Source organism: Eschrichtius robustus, chromosome 19 (assembly GCF_028021215.1).
Source record: "Eschrichtius robustus isolate mEscRob2 chromosome 19, mEscRob2.pri, whole genome shotgun sequence".
NCBI classification, from domain to species: Eukaryota; Metazoa; Chordata; class Mammalia; order Artiodactyla; family Eschrichtiidae; genus Eschrichtius; species Eschrichtius robustus.
The window spans coordinates 55,131,092-55,148,901 of record NC_090842.1 but is presented as its reverse complement, the minus strand read 5'-3'; the positions used below and the strand labels follow the sequence as shown (position 1 = coordinate 55,148,901).

Sequence of the window (17,810 nt, the reverse complement as noted above, 5' to 3'; positions counted from 1 at the left end):
ACTGTTTTGTCACTTAAAAATATTTCTATATAAAAAGGATTATAAGTGTATCCTGCAAAATGTGGAAAGTAACTGAATTACAGAGTGGGTCCAAGGATTGAGTTGGTTTACATAAAACACTTAAAAGAGGACCTGCCCATTTACTTAGTGTCAGTTAGTAGTCACTCTGTAGTTATTGTTACTGTTTGTGCTTTTTATTCTGTGTGGAGAATTGTTCACTTAAGTATAGAGCTCATTTTAATTGCTTCATGTAAGGCCATATTTTATAATATGAAATCATGGAGATAATAGAGTACACATATTCTAAACTTCAGTAAACACTTCCAGTACACCCAGCTCACTCTGCTAGAACCTGTGTTTCCACTGCCGTTAGGTTACTTTTGGCTGCATAAGGCAGAAAAACACAACTGCAACAAACAGAACAGAGAGTTAATTATTTCATTTAATTTAAGCTGGTTATTCTTAACCTTACTGATGTTACTGATGTCTGGGTCCCACTCCCAGCGATTCTGATTTAATTGGTCTGGGATATAACCTGGACGTCATCATTTTTAAAAGATCACCAGGTAATTCTAGTGTGCTGCCACAGTTGAGAATTAATGACTTAAAGTCTTACAAGATGACAAGAAAAACATTAAGAGTTAATTGGTCTGGAGTGGGGTTCAAGCTTTAGAATTTTTTAAAAAGCTACCTAATTGATTCTAATAGCAATCAATTCAGAACCACTGGCCTAGGCAAATCACGATTCATTTTCTGGAGCTGATGAAAAAAAAACTATGGAAAAAAAATTCTTGTAGCAAGGAAGTAGGGGAGGGATGATTTTGAGGGGGGCAGTCAGTAGTATCTGTCATACCTGTGCCCTTACCAGCAATCAACAATAGGAAAATATCACCGTTTGGTCATTTTAGTGGTGTTTTGGGATAAAACCTAAAGGAGATGGTATACATATGTGTTTAATCAGCAGTCTTCATTTTTTTTCAAAAGCAAGGTTTGACTTTTGTGAATCTTACATATTTTAAATCTTCATTAATTTTTTTTCTGCTTTTTTTGAGATTCTTTTGTTTCAGTATTGAATTCAAATCAGTTTTATTTTTTAAAAGGAGTTTAATGTTATTAAATTTTCTTTTTGGGGGGTAATTTTCTTTCCTGTGTCCAGGTTTTTTACATGTATTGATCTCCTTTTCACTTCATTTCTAGGTATTTTATATTTCTATTTAGTTTCATATTTAACATGAGAATTATTTAGGAATATGTCTTGTTTTGGGTAACTTTTAAATTTTGATTAAGTTTCAAACTTGCAGGAAAGTTACAAGAATAGTACCAAGTATTCTTGGGTACTCTTTGCTCAGATTCACCAATTGTTTACATTTTGTCCCATTTGTATTATCATTCCTGTGTGCACTTGCAATTGTTCTGTGTCTCTATATATGCATGTGAGGACACACACACATACACAATACATACATTTTATCTGAACCATTTAAGAATAAGTTGCAGACATTTGCCTCTTTACCCTTAAACACTTCAGTGTGTTATTTCCTAAGAACAAGAGTATTCTCTTACATAGCCACAGTACAGTCACTAAAATAAGAAATTTAAACAACAGTGCAATACTGTTATGTAACAGTCCATATACAAAATTTTTTGCTAGTCTCAATAATATTCTTTGTACCAATTCATCCTACTTACATCACACCCTCTCTCCCTGACTTGCTATCCAGGATACAGTCTAGGATCACACATTGAATTTAGTTATCATGTCTCTTTTTAGTCTTTTTTTTTTTTTAAAGATTTAATTTTATTTATTTTTGGCTACCTTGGGTCTTCGTTGCTGCGCACGGGCTTTCTCTAGCTGTGGTGAGTGGGGGCTACTCTTCGTTGCGGTGCACGGGCTTCTCCTTGCTGTGGCTTCTCTTGTTGCAGAGTACAGGCTCTAGGCGTGCGGGCTTCAGTAGTTGTAGTGCATGGGCTTAGTTGCTCCGCGGCATGTGGGATCTTCCCGGGCCAGGGCTCGAACCCGTGTCCCTGCATTGGCAGGTGGATTCTTAACCACTGCACCACCAGGGAAGCCCCTTGGATTCAGTTTTTAATCTGCTCCTTCATTGTGGTTATGTTATTCATTTCAAATACTTTTAGGTTCATTTATTCCCTTTGTATTCTGTTTGATTTTTTAATTAATATTAATCCATTCTTGTTCATTTGATTTTATGAACATGGTTCCAAACGTTAAAACTATACAAAAAGATAGAGTAGTGTCACTGTGCTCCCATAACCTTTGTTTTAGTGAATATTGTGCCAATATTCTTGTTTATTTGACTTTATGAACATGGTTCCAAACGTTAAAACTATACAAAAAGATAGAGTAGTGTCACTGTGCTCCCATAACCTTTGTTTTAGTGAATATTGTGCACTGAATTGTGTCCCCCACCAAATTCATATATTGAGGCTCTAACCCCCCAGTACTTTACAATGTGACTATATTTGGAGACAGGGTTTTAAAAGAGATGATTAAAACGAGGCTGTTAGGGTGGATCCTAAACCAATCTGACTGGTATCCTTATATGAGAGGAAATTTAGACACACAAAGAGACACCAGGGATGCTCACACAGAGGAAAGACCATGTGAGAACACAGTGAGAAAGTAACCATCTGCAAGCCAAGGAGAGAGGCCTCAAAAGAAACCAAACCTGCTGACACCTTGATCTTGGACTTCTAATCTCCAGAACTGTGAGCAAATAAGTTTCTGTTGTTTATATCACCCAGTCTGTGGTATTTTGGTTTGGCAGTCCTTGCAAACTAATAGTAAGTTATTTCCTCCTGGCTCATAATATCTACTTGTTCCTCTGGAACATGCTGAGGTTGCACCCTTGTTACAGGTCTAGTGGCAACAGAATGGTTCTGGTGGGTCATGAGGAGAATTAGCATGCCTTTTCAGGTACTGCTCCAGGTGATGTTATTATAGGGTTTTCAGTCAGAGGAAAGCTAGTCTCCCAGACACTGGATTGCAAGCTTCTTCCACTGGTAAGAGAGGCCCAAAGCAAGTTGGAGGTTCAAGATTGTCAGTTTCATCTGGGTCCCAACCAGATGTCCCAGTTCCATATTTAAGGATCTCATTCTTTCCCAATCAAGTCTCTACCTTTCACATGGAAATCATGGCAAGACTATGAATTCCTATTTATTTCCTTCCTGTTTCTTGGTTTACTCCAAGAAAACTCCAGATATCAAAATGGGTTTTTGATGTAGATGGCATGTAAGAAGAGATAAATGTGTTAAATTTGTTGTGAGTTCTAGCATATCTGAAAGGGCTGTTTGAACCAGTGCATTGGTTCTTTGGCAGGGCATGGGATTCTAATTATTATTTTCTCTCAGAAATTTTAACTTAGGACTTCTGGCTTAGAATATTTTTGGGAACTCCAAAGCTATTTTCATTCCTAGTCTTTTATATATGCACTGTTTTTTTACTGTTTGGATTCTTTTAGGGTATTTTCTTTGTTCCTACTGTCCTGGAACCTAATGAAATTATATCTTAGTGTGAATAATTTTTATTCTTTATACTAGGTATCAAGCGAGCCCATTTATTGTGGAGATTTGTGTCCTTCAGTTCTGGAAAATCTTCTTAAATGCTACTTTTAAAAACAATCTGTTTCTGATTTCTGTTTTCTTTGAAAATTTTCCAACATACAGAAAATTTGAAAGAATATTCAGTTATTTGCCCCATATAGCCATCAGCTAAAATCACCAATTGTTAACATCTTACCACATTTGCTTTATTTTTCTAAATACACACACACACGTGTGTGTGCGTGCGTGTGCAATTTTTTTCCCCTGAATCATTTGAAAATAAGTTGGGGACATCCTGACATTTTACCCTTAATACTTTTAGCATGCATCTCCTAAGTATAAGGACATTTTCCAAACAATAACAATGACATATCAAATCTATGAAAATTAATATAAACTCGCTAGTACCACCTCAAACATTTCATGTTCAAATCTCTCCAGTGGTTCCCCCAAATGTCTTTTTTTAGCTGATGTTATGTTTTTGTTTATTTACTTGGGTCTTTGCTTGATCTCAGATCCAATCAGGATTCATGTATTATTTTGGTTGTTGGGCTTCATTGGTCTCTTTTAATCTAGAACAGCCTCTCATTTTTGTTTGTTTTATATGACACTGAATTCAAGACAGTTGCCTTATAGAATGTCTCACAACCTTCATTTGTCTGATGGTTTTCTTATGGAAATAGGAGGCTTAGATTCAGCTTACCTATTTTGACAAAGGTGGTACGGTGTATTCTATTGCATTACATCAGAAGGCAGAGTGTCAGGTTGTTCCACTGTTGATGATACCAAGTTTCATCGTTTAAGGTTAAAGGTACTGAGTACCAAACCTTTCCAGTATAAAGGTACATGTTTCCCTTTTTAGTTAGTAAATCATATGTGGATTGATGCTAAGAGAGTAAGTGAATATCCCTTATCTTGACCATTCACTTTCTGATTTTAGAATCCATTGAGGATCCTTGCCTGAATCAATTATTAGATTGGTGATTTCAAAATGGCAATTTTCAGATTCCTTCATTCCTTCTAACATCCTGCCTGATACTTGGCAGATGCTTAGCACACTTTCAAGAATGATCTCCTCCCATTAGATGTTGACCTGGCTTGCATGACCTTCCAATGTCTTTCCTATTTTCTGTTTTTTTCTTAACTGAAGTATAGTTGATTTACAATATTGTGATAGTTTCAGGTGTACAGAAAAGTGATTCAGTTATATATATATATATATACACATATGTATATATTTCAGATTATTTTCCATTATAGGTTATTACAGGATATTGAATATAGTTCCCTGTGTTATACATTTCCTGTTTTCTACTTCCATATTTTTGTACTTTTTAAAGAGATTTTTCATTTATCTTTTAACTCTTCTCATGATATGTTTTAATTCCCACTTTATATTTTCATTTTCTAAGTATTCTTTTTTGCCTCTTATTCCTTTTATGTTATCCTATTCTTCTATCATGTGAAATGGCTTCTCATATCCCTTTGAAGATATTAGTGGTGGCTTCTGGAATTTTGTTTTCCTATGTGGTTTCTCTTCTAAGTTCCTTTGGGCTTTGTTTAATCTATTTTATGTTACAGGATTTCCTCAAATGATGATATTTGTATCAGTATTATAGAGTGGACACTGAGAAGCTGATTTAACTTTTGTATGCCAGTTAGTAGACCTTCTTAAGTATGTAATGCTCCCATTTCTTAAGCCTTTCTGGGGTTTGCAGCATAAATCATCCCCTTCCGGGTTTTCCTTACTTTTGGGTTAGGTTTCGTCTTTCTTTGTTAAGTTGTTCGTCATTTCTCTTCACGCTTTCCAGCTTCAAAAGTTTTGTTGCTGCTATTTCCTCTTCAATTTTCTTTGACTTTGTGGGTTCCTTTTGTTAAAAAGCCAGTTCATTCCTTTTAATGAGATTTTTTTTAAAGGACAGGAATAACCACATGTGATTCACTTTCACTGTTTGAGAGAAAGTATATCCTTTTCTAGAGAAATATTGTTTTTAGAAGTTTATTTTTAAGAATAATGAATTTTGAGACTAACTTATTATATTAGCCATTCAGTAAATGTATTTTGATCTTTTTGTGTGTGCCAGGGTTCAATCTGACTAAAGTAACAGACATTACCCTTGCCTTCCTCAATCTTGGCTCTATGGTAGCAGACAGACATTAAGCAAACACTCAAAAAAATATGAAATTTGCTGGGGACTTCCAGGCGGTCCAGTGGTTAAGACTTCGCCTTCCCATGCAGGGGGTGTGGGTTTGATCCCTGGTCGGGGAGTTAAGATCCCACGTGCCTTGGGGCCAAAAAACCAATACTAAAACAGAAGCAATATTGTAACAAATTCAATAAAGGCTTTAAAAAATATAGGAAATTTGCAATTGTAGGGGATAAATGTGTAATCATTCATTACCAAACAGTAAACACAAAGAAAGGAAGAAAAAAAGAAAAGTTAAAAAGTGCTTTGAGAAATAATGGCGAGATGTGCAAAATTAAGACTGAGTATTCAGAAAAGATCTTTATTAGGGTATGCCAGTTAGCAGAGATTTGAACAATGACCAGGAACTTGCAGGTGAAGAGTGGGGGCAGTGGGAAGGGAGGTATGGAAGACTATTTCAAGCAGATTAAATTGTTGGGGAGGGGCATGTTACAGTTTAGTGCATTTGAAGAACAAAGTAAGGCCAGTGTAACTAGGGCTTATTGCTGATAGGAGAGAGGTATCATCTTGAAGAGGCAGGCAGTAGGCAGGTCTCTGAGGAATTTTAAAGACCAAGTTAAGGAGTGTGGGTCTTATCCGAGGGACAGTGGGAAACCATTGAAGCATTCTGAGCAGAACAGTGCCAGACTGAATATCACTCTGGCTGTTAAGGGTGCAAAACTGGAAATGCAAGCAGCTAGATAAAATACTGCTTTCATATCCAAGTAAAAGATAATTTTGGCTAGAATTATCTACTGACAGTGGGGATGGAAAGAACAATTTCAAGACATATTTAGGCCGAGTCTAAACAAGCTTGCTGTTTGAGTATTGTAGGAAGAGAATGGAGCTGAAATGTTTTCACCTTTTGTGGCTTGAGTTATTTATTTGTTCAGGGTCTTAATTGATGTCTCTGAATCCTTTTATTTTCCTGGTCACTTTTATGGCATATAAGTCTTCCAAAATAATAGCTACCAAACACTGTGGCGTTACTTTACACGACTGTGTAAATATCAATACATTAATGTGATTTCAGAATTATTTCAATAATCATCAGAGCTAGGGTTCAGAGTACTCATCTATCTGCATCCTCCTTGTAATTTTCCAGAAGTATCACATTACCTCCTATCTTCTTGCCCCTTTTCTCTGATTTTAAAACTACATTCTCAATTACTCTGCTTTTGGCCTTTGCTAAGTCCCCTTTTTTGTTCTCCCAAGGTTCTCCCAAGGTTAGCCTCAAGACTTCGGATTTTACCAAATGGCATAAACAAACTATATTCTAACCACAACAGAATCTTCACTCTCTATTGCTCATTCCAGACTTACTCAGTTCATTAATCTTTCATCAAGATACTGCTACATCTGAAGTAACTTTCTCTTCTATCTCCATCAGATTATATGCAATTTATGACCATCTAGCCTAGATTTTTCCTTCCTGGTGTAGTTACTTAGAGCTCCAAACAACCCTAAGAAATGGGTTAAATGATAATTATACTCATTTTTAAATGTATATGACACTAGTTAACAAAATTGAGTTGGGGCCTGGACATCTTTATATTTATTGAGCTCCCCATGTCTTTAGGGTATTTTTATCTAAATCACTATTTAGGAACAATTGACTTAAATCTCTTTTCCTAAATAACTCCTTCACCTTCTAGTGTTTCTTCTCATTCTATTTCCTTATCTGTTTGTCAAAATGCCCAATCATATATGAGAACTGTATAAGCCACTCTATATGAAAATGAGTTTCAGTTAAGTCTTTTCCTATCTATTATAAAAAAGTTTCATTTCTCCCAGAACACAAAAAAAGTGAATGTTTTTATATTTTCTTTCAGACTGTGAATCAAGGTTGAGACCAAGAATTATTTCTGAAAAAGGATATTTATGGAATAGAATCATCCTGATGGGAGATAATGGAAAGACTTATAAAAAACAGCATTGAGTGTTCAAGTTTCAGAGGTGATTGGGAATGTAAAAGCCAGTTTGAGAGAAAACAGAAATCTCAGGAAGGACATTTCAGTCAAATGATATTTACTCCTGAAGACATACCCACTTTCAATACCCAGCATCAGAGAATTCATACTGATGAGAAACTCCTTGAATGTAAGGAATGTGGGAAGGATTTTAGTTTTGTATCAGTCCTTATTCGACATCAGCGAATTCATACTGGTGAGAAACCTTATGAATGTAAAGAATGTGGCAAGGCCTTTGGTAGTGGTGCAAACCTTGCTTACCATCAAAGAATTCATACTGGTGAAAAACCTTATGAATGTAATGAATGTGGGAAGGCCTTTGGTAGTGGCTCAAACCTTACTCACCATCAGCGAATTCACACTGGTGAGAAACCATATGAATGTAAGGAATGCGGGAAAGCCTTTAGTTTTGGATCAGGCCTTATTCGACATCAGATAATTCACAGTGGTGAAAAGCCTTATGAGTGTAAGGAATGTGGGAAGTCCTTTAGTTTTGAATCAGCCCTTACTCGGCATCACAGAATTCACACAGGTGAGAAACCTTATGAATGTAAGGATTGTGGGAAAGCCTTTGGCAGTGGTTCAAACCTTACTCAGCATCGAAGAATTCATACTGGTGAGAAACCTTATGAATGTAAAGCATGTGGAATGGCCTTTAGTAGTGGTTCAGCTCTTACGCGGCATCAAAGAATTCATACTGGTGAGAAACCATATATATGTAACAAATGTGGGAAGGCTTTTAGTTTTGGATCAGCCCTTACTCGACATCAAAGAATTCACACCGATGAGAAACCTTATGTATGTAAGGAATGTGGGAAGGCTTTCAATAGTGGCTCGGATCTCACTCAACATCAGAGAATTCACACTGGTGAGAAACCCTATGAGTGTAAGGAATGTGAGAAAGCCTTTAGAAGTGGTTCAAAACTTATTCAGCATCAAAGAATGCACACTGGTGAGAAACCCTATGAGTGTAAGGAATGTGGGAAGGCCTTTAGTAGTGGTTCAGACCTCACTCAACATCAGAGAATTCATACTGGTGAGAAACCCTATGAATGTAAGGAATGTGGGAAGGCTTTTGGTAGTGGCTCAAAACTTATTCAACACCAGCTAATTCACACAGGTGAAAAACCCTATGAATGTAAAGAATGTAGAAAGTCCTTTAGTAGTGGTTCAGCCCTTAATCGGCACCAGAGGATACACACTGGTCAGAAACCCTATGAATGTAAGGAATGTGGGATGACTTTTGGTACGGGCTCCAGCCGTACTCAACATCAGAGAATACATACTGGTGAGAAACGTTATGAACGTAAGGGCTGTGGGAAGGCTTTGGAGAGGGGTTCAGAAATTCAGCAACATAAGAAAAGTCATGCTGGTAAGAAGCTCTGTGAATGAGAAACTCTATAAATTGGAATTACGTAGTTAAGGAACCATACAATAAAGAGAATTCATACTAGTGAGAGTCCCTACAAATGTAACTAAGGTACATATACTTATACTTTACCAGTTAGTCAGTCTGAGAAAATTCATACAGAAACACTCTGAATAAAATATTTGAATATTTTTATCTAAATTCATTCCTTCATTACTTTCAGGAAATTCATACTTGTCAATATTATAAGTTGAAAAACCTTTTTATTGTATATTGCATTTATTTTAAGCATCGAAATTTATTTGGGGGCTAACCCTGCTACTTTCTTTTTAATGTTCTTAATTTTTTGTGAAGTATACAGAATTACTGATGCATTTTAAAATTATTTTAAATTATTGAGGGTCTAATTTACCCTTTTTCTCCCTCCCCCATTTCTCATACTAACACCATTTATTTAATAACCATATCTACTTTTATATATTTTTATTGCATGTTTGATGGTAAGTTTATTTTTATACATATAAAGCTTCGATATCAGGTCAGTCTTTGTTTTTAAAATTTGTATATCTGTCTGTGTATCTGTGTGTCACCCTGTTTGTGTTAAGTTACTGTTACTTTTACATATCCTTTAGTATCTTATGGATATGTACCTTTGGGAAGATTGTTTTATTTTCCTTTTAGAAACTTATATTCTTTTTGCAGAACAATTTTCCTCCATAAAAATGTAGATATGAGTAAAAAAAAAACAGCTACAGTTATCTGTAATCTTACCAGTCATAGACAGTCACTGTCAAATTTTTGGAGCAAATCCTGTAAGATTACATCTGGCATTGCTTTTGAGAGAAAGTGTGATTATGCTATAACCAGCCTTTAATATTCTTTGTCTGTGAATATATTGTTACTATTCCATTGGCTTAAAAGTATTTACCTGTTTTTATCAAACCCCCATTTTGTCAAATACTGAAAATTTTGCCATTATAAAGAGTTACCTTGTTGGCCCCTTTTGAATGTGTCTGCTTTATTTATTTGTTGTTCATTTTAGAGATAATATGTGGCTCTCTTCTGCTTTTACTGATTTATACATTATAGGTAAAATTGTACTTCCCTTTGACTAACATCCCGACCTTAGTTACTTCCCCAACATAACCAACTTACTTATTCTTCCAGATCCTTTTGTATGCATATATGATGTGTTTATGGTAATGTGGGCCTAATTAGTGTACTTCAGAGGCTGGTTATGGGGATTCTACAGTTGTGCCCATCACATAATAAATACTTGGTTAGTTTAGCCATCATCACTGTTATCTTCTCAGTCTTTGTTATTTATGGAAAAACTTTTAAATGTGATCTATACCTTACTCAACATCAAAGACATTATCACGGAAAAAAGACATCTATGTAAGTGAATACAGGAAAAGTTTGATTAACATTTATTCCTTATTGAACAAGGAATAATTCATCTTAAAGAAAAATAAAGACTGTAAGTGTAAGAAGGCAAAATACCTCATGAAACTTATGCTTCTAAAACTTAAAAAATAGGATAGATCCTTCATAAAAATCTGAACACTGAAGAATAACATCAGCCTCATGGTGGCATAAGATGCCCATCAATTTTGCACACACGTCCCCTTTTAACAACTAAAACTTGGCATACATCCACAAATTGCCTCGGTGGGTGTTGTGGGATCCAACACTATATACCAAGGGACCTGGGAGGAGTCTCAACCACCTGTGTATCAAGTAATAGGTGGACAGTCCTTGGTATGGGCTGTTGAACCAGCAGGAGTCTATGAATCAGCCCTAGTCCCTCTTGGCTGCAATTAAGGTAAACCTGGAGACTGCTGATTTGAGCAGACACCCACAGATGAGAGAGCCTTTTAGAAGTCCAGGTTTCCTGAGGAGAGATTCCAGCACTCTGTTGAAGCAGTAGAAAAAAAAAAGTTTGAATGCATTAGAAAGAGTAAGATGAACTTTGCCAGCACTCAGGGCCGCATCTGAACAGAGCAAGGGAAGCAACTGCTGGTGTCTGCCTGGGCAGCACATTGGAGACAGCTCAGACCTCTGTCTATAGCTGACATGGGCTGAGCGCCCATGCAGGCCCCCCCCCTCTTGCTTCAGCGCCCCCGACCTGGGGCAAGGGGCCTGGTGCTGGGAGAGGGGAAAGCACACACCTAAAGAAAACAGAGCCAGCTTGGGCCTGATCCTCAGGACTTCTGCTCCAACAACTTGGAATCAGACCCCGCCCCCAATAGAGCAGTGACAGCTACTGAGCAGAGAAGTCCCACCTCACTCCTAGCTCCAGCTCTAGCCCCTCCATCTCCAGCCCCACCTCCTACCAAAGTGATAGCTGCCAGCACACCCTGAGGAAAGATGTGATTGTGTCCACAACAAATCCAGCTCTCCCACCAAAGGCATTGGGCACCTGCAGTCTGTATAGGGACACTCCCACATAAGAACATCCCTTCAGGACTGCAATAGGTAACTTTCATCTAAGTTTATAGAGGCAGAGAAAGTTAAGCAAAATGAAAAGTCAGAGGGACTTCCCTGGCAGTCCAGTGGTTAAGACTCCATGCTTCCACTGCAGGGGTCATGGGTTAGATCCCTGGTCAGGGAACTAAGATCCCACATGCCATGTGGCACAGCCAAAAAAAAAAAAAAGAAAGAAAGAAAGAAAAATTCAGAGGGATTGGTCTCAACTGAAAGAGCAAAAGAAAGCTCCTGAAAAAATAATGAAACAGAAATAATTAACCAGATAAAGAATTCAAAGCACTGGAAATAAGAATGTTAACTGAATTAGGGAAAAGAATAGATGAACACAGTGAGAATTTTAACAAGGAACTGAAAATATTAAAAAAAAACAGAATTGAAGAATTAAGTAGCTGAAATAAACACACTAGAAGGAAGAAATAGCGACTAAATGACAAAGAAGAATTCATAAGGGATCTGGAAGATAGACTAATGAAAACCACCCAATCAGAACAGCAAAAGTGTCTACAGCCATACCACCCTGAATGTGCCTGATCTCAGAAAGCTAAGCAGGGTCAGGCCTGGTTAGTACTTGGATGAGAGACTGCCTGGAAATACTGGGTGCTGTAGGCCTAAAAAAAAGCACACACAGCAAAAGAAAAAGAAAAATTTTAAAATGATAACCCTTTATGTGATCGTTTTTTAAAAATATTTATTTATTTATTTATTTATGGCTGCGTCGTGTCTTTGTTGCTGCGCACAGGCTTTCTCTAGTTGCAGCAAGAGGGGGCTACTCTTCATTATGGTGCGCAGGCTTCTCATCGCGGTGGCTTCTCTTGTGGAGCACAGGCTCTAGGCACGCAGGCTTCAGTAGTTGTGGCATGCAGGCTTCAGTAGTTGTGGCACGCAGGCTCTAGAGTGCAGGCTCAGTAGTTGTGGTGCATGGGCTTAGTTGCTCTGTGGCATGTGGGATCTTCCCGGACCAGGGCTCGAACCCGTGTCCCCTGCAATGGCAGGCGGATTCTTAACCACTGCGCCACCAGGGAAGTCCCCATTTATGTGATCTTTGGGATAACATTAAGCATACCAACATTTGAATTATACAGGTCCCAGAAGAAGGGAGAGAGATGGGGATTGAACATGTATTTGAGGGGCTTCCCTGGTGGCACAGTTGTTAAGAATCCGCCTGCCAATGCAGGGGACATGGGTTCGAGCCCTTTTCCAGGAAGATCCCACATGCTGCAGAGCAACTAAGCCCGTGCGCCACAACTACTGAGCCTGCGCTCTAGAGCCCATGAGCCACAACTACTGAGCCCACGTGCCACAAGTACTGAAGCCCGCATGTCTAGAGCCTGTGCTCTGCAGCAAGAGAAGCCACCACAATGAGAAGCCCGTGCACCACAAGGAAGAGTAGCCCCTGCTCGCCGCAATTAGAGAAAGCCCACATGTGGCAACAAAGACCCAACACAGCCGAAAATAAATAAATAAAATAAATAAATTTTTTAAATAAATAAATAAAAATTTTAAAAAAAGAAAGAAAATATATTTGAGGAAATTATGGCTGAAAATTTCCCAAACCTGAAGAAACATATCCAAGTAAAGGAAACACAGAGGGTCTCAAGATGAACCCAAACAGACCCACATAAAGACATAAAATTAAAATGGTAAAAGTTAAAGACAGAGGGACTTCCCTGGCAATACAGTGGTTAAGACCCTGTGCTTCCACTGCAGGGGGCATGGGTTCGATCACTGATCAGGGAACTAAGATCCCACATGCCTCGGGTCATGTCCAAAACAAACAAACAAACAAAAAAGATAAAGACAGGATTCTGAAGGGAGCAAGAGAAAAACAAGGGTCTTATATAAGGGAATCCACATAAGGCTAGCAGCCAATTTTTCTGCAGAAGCTTTGCAGATCTAAAGGGAGTGGCATAACATATTAAAAGTGCTGAAAGGGAAAAACCTGCAACCTAGTATACTCTACCCAGCAAGATTATCATTTAGAATCGAAGGAGAGATAAAGAACTTCTCAGAAAAGCAAAAAGTAAGAGTTCATCAATACTAAATCTACCATAAGAGAAATGTTAGAAGGTCTTCTCTAAGTGGAAAAGGAGTAAGAATCTATAGGAACGGGGAAATCCCACTAGGAAAAGCAAATATATAGTAAGGACTGAGGATCAACTACTTAACTAAGCCAAAATGAAGATTAAAAGACTGAAAATTGTAAAAGCAAATATAACTACAATAAACAGTTAAGAGATAAACCTGGAGATGTTAAATATGACATTAAAAATACAAAATGGGGACTTCTCTGGTGGCTCAGTGGATAAGGCTCTGCACTCCCAATGCAGGGGGCCTGGGTTCGATCCCTGGTCAGGGAACAAGATCCCACATGCATGCTGCAACTAAGAGCTTTCATGCCACAACTAAGGAACTCATGTGCCACAGCTAAGGAGCTGGCAAGCCGCCAGTAAGGACCCCCACCTAAGGAGCTCCCCAACTAAGGAGCCCACCTGCTGCAACTGAGGAGCTGGCAAGCCACAACTAAGGAACCCGCAAGCCACAACTAAGACCCAGTGCAACCAAATAAATAAATAAATATTTTTTTAAAAATACAAAATGTGGTTAGGGGAGTAAAAAGTGTAGATCTTTTAGAATGTGTTTGAATTTAAATGACTATCAGTTTAAAACAAGCAGATATAGTTATAGGTCAACATATATGAACCCCATGGTAAGCACAAATCAAAAACCTACAACAGATACACAAAAACTAAAAAGAAAGAAACACAAGCATACTACTAAAGAAAATCATCAAATCACAAGAAAAGAAACAAAATGAAGAAATGAACAGAGAACGACAAAAACAACCAGAAAACAAGTAATAAAATGGCAATAAGTACATACCTATCAATAATTACTTTAAATGTCAATGAACTAAATGTTCCAATCAAAAGACAGGGTGGCTGATTGGATAAAAAACAAGACCCATCTATATGCTGCCTACAAGAGACTCATTTCAGAGCTAAAGACACACACACAGACCGAAAGTGAGGGGTTGGGAAAAGATATTTCATGCAAACGGAAACGTCAAGAAAGGGGGAGCAGCAATTCTCATATCACAGAAAACACTTTAAAACAAAGTCTATACCAAAAGACAAATAAGGGCATTATATAATGATAAAGGGATCAATCAGAAGAGGATATTACACTCGTTAACATATATGTCCCCAATACAGGAGCACCTAAACATATAAAGCGAACACTAACAGACAGAAAGGGAGAAACTGGTAATAATATAATAATAGTAGCGGACTTTAACACCCCACTTACATCAATGGGCAGATCATCCAGACAGAAAATCAATAGGGAAACAGTGGTCTTAAATGACACAATAGACCAGTTGGACTTAATAGATATCTACAGGACATTACATCCAAAATCTGCAGAATACACATTCTTTTCAAGTGCACATGTAACATTCTCCAAGATAAATCTCATGATGAGCCACAAAACAAGTCTCAATAAATTTAAGAGGACAGAAATTATATCAAGCATTTTCTTTGACCACAACAGTATGAAACTAGAAATCAACAGAAAAATGGGAAAAGAACAAATATGTAGAGACTAAACAACATGCTACCATAAAACCAATGGATCAATGAAGAAATCAAAGAGGAAATCAGATAATACCTCAAGACAAATGAAAATGGAAACACAAGTCTCCAAAATCTATGGGATGCAGCAAAAGCAGTTCTAAGAGGGATGTTTATAGTGCTACAGGTCTTCCTCAAGAAACAAGAAAAATCTCAAATAATCAACCTAACCAACTATCTAAAGGAATTAGAAAAGGAACAAACAAACCCCAAAGTGAGCAGAAAGAAGGAAATAATAAAGACCAGAGGGGAAATAGATAAAATAGAAACAACACAACAACAACAAAATAATAGAGAAGGTCAATGAAACCAAGAGATGGTTTTTTAAAAAGTTAAACAAAATTGATAAACCTTTAGCAAGGCTCACCAAGAAGAGAGAGGACCTAAATAAATAAGACATGAAAGAGGAGAAATAGCAACTGATACCTCACAAAGATACAAAAAATCATAAGAGAATACTACGAAGAATTATATGCCAACAAATTGGACAACATAGAAGCAACAAATTTCTAAAAACACAAACCTGCCAAGGCTGAATCAAGAAGAAACAGACAATTTGATCAAGTTGATCACTTGTAGTGAAATTGAATTTGTGATAATAAAACTCCCAGCAAACAGAAGTCTAGGACCAGACAATTTCACAGGGGAATTCTACAGAACATGTAAAGAGCAGCTAATACCTATCCTCCTCAAACTATTCAAAACAATTGAAGAGGATGGAACACTCTCAAATTCATTCTATGAGGCCATCATTACCCTGACACTGAAACCAAAGACACTACAGAAAAAATTACAGGCCAATATCTTTGATGAATGTAGATGCAAAAATCCTCAATAAAATATTAGCAAACTGAATCCAACAGTATATAAAAAGGATCATAACACCATGATCAAGTGGGATGTATTCCAGAAATGCAAGGCTGGTTCAATATTCACAAATCAATCAATATGATACACCACATTAACAAAAGGATTGTGTCAGTAGATGCAGAGAAACTGTTAGATAAAATTCACATTCACTCATGATAAAAACACTCATCAAAGTTGGTATAGAGGGAACCTATCTCAATAAAGGCCATTTAGCACAAGCCCACAGCTAACATCATACTCAACAGTGAAAGGCTGGAAGACTTCCCTCTAAATTCAGGAACAAGACAAGGATGCATATTCTCATCACTTCTATTTAACATAGTATTGGATGTTCTAGTCATAGCAGTCAGACAAGAAAAAGAAATAAAAGGCATTCACATTGGAAGGGAAGAGGTAAAACTGTCACTATTTGCAGATGACATACTTTGGGTATGTAGAAACCTCTAAAGTCTCCACCAAACTTTAAACTTCAAGTATTGTCATGTAGTTTCAGCCCTACTCCCAAAAGGCACTTACCATCAACTAATGGCATTTGCTCCCATATTTCCAATTATTTTCACATTGTAACTTATGAAGCAATTGAATATATATTTGAATATATATTTTTCTTTCTGCACCATTTTCATCACCAATTTTCAACCTTATTCGGGCTCCTTGTTATCTTATAAGCTTTAAAATAAATAGCACACATACAAACTGCCTTAAGGCAAAATACAGGGTAAGCATGACAGTGTGTTGAAACAGTACATATGCATAACATTCCAAAGAGTGCTGGACAACACTCTCTCTTCACTCTTCTCACCTGCCAAAGTATGCAACAGAATAGTTGAAGTTCATCCAAATGTCACAACATTGTAAATGTGTTCCATATGATGTTCTCTAACTGAAAATGGTTGTATAGAATAAATTGATGTTTGACTTTGCCTAAAACCATATAATGCTCTCATATCAGTTCTTATAATGTATTTATTTAGTGTGTTTTGGAGTAAAAGTCACTATTTTGAAAGAAGAAAAGCATCATTGTAGAAAAAGTGCTTTAACTTTTGAAAGCTTTTGAAGCAAAAAGTCATTACTAAATAGTCATCTTGTGAGATGTTTGTATAAATTTTCATTTTTTTCTGAAGTTAATTTTCTGGGTGGATTTTTTAATTTTAATTTTTTGCCTAGCTTTCTAGTAAGTATTGTTCAAAATGTAACAATGTTCCTAATATATTATTAATATTTATATATATTAATAGCATTTTAATATTTATATTTATGTTAATTACATATTATATGTTATATATTATTATTTTTTTAAATTTTTTTATTGAAGTATAGTTGATTTACAATGTTGTGTTAGTTTCTTTTGCTTTTTTTGGGGGGGGCTGCATTGGGTCTTTGTTGCTGTGCGCGGGCTTTCTCTAGTTGCAGTGAGCAGGGGCTACTCTTTGTTGCAGTGTGTGGGCTTCTCATTGCGGTGGCTTCTCTTGTTGCACAGCATGGGCTCTAGGCACATGGACTTCAGTAGTTGTGGCACGTGGGTCAGTAGTTGTGGCTTGCAGGCTCTAGAGTGCAGGCTCAGTAGTTGCGGCGCACAGGCTCAGTTGCTCCACAGCATGTGAGATCTTCCTGGACCAGGGCTTGAACCCGTGTCCCCTGCATGGGCAGGCAGATTCTTAACCACTGCACCACTAGGGAAGTCCCTATGTTATATATTATTAATATGTAATATATATTAATAGCAATTTTCACA

The 17,810-nt window shown here is 37.2% G+C and overlaps 2 protein-coding genes across 4 annotated transcripts in view; one reads left to right on the top strand and one right to left on the bottom strand.

The window, feature by feature from the left end:
* LOC137753340 (zinc finger protein 345) overlaps positions 1 to 9,357 on the top strand; it is a 186,903-nt gene extending 177,546 nt beyond the window's left edge. Inside the window, exon 10 of one of the 2 annotated variants that reach the window (XM_068528463.1) lies at positions 7,885 to 9,357. In XM_068528463.1, coding sequence (XP_068384564.1) covers positions 7,885 to 9,109 — 1,225 coding nt within the window. In that variant the 3' untranslated portion in view covers positions 9,110 to 9,357. Of the gene's footprint in view, positions 1 to 7,579 lie in introns of both variants that reach the window. The other variant, XM_068528465.1, reaches the window with a different exon arrangement.
* Positions 1 to 17,810, bottom strand: part of LOC137753363 (zinc finger protein 790) — a 77,678-nt gene that overhangs the window by 34,867 nt on the left and 25,001 nt on the right. The gene's annotated exons all lie outside the window — the stretch shown is intronic.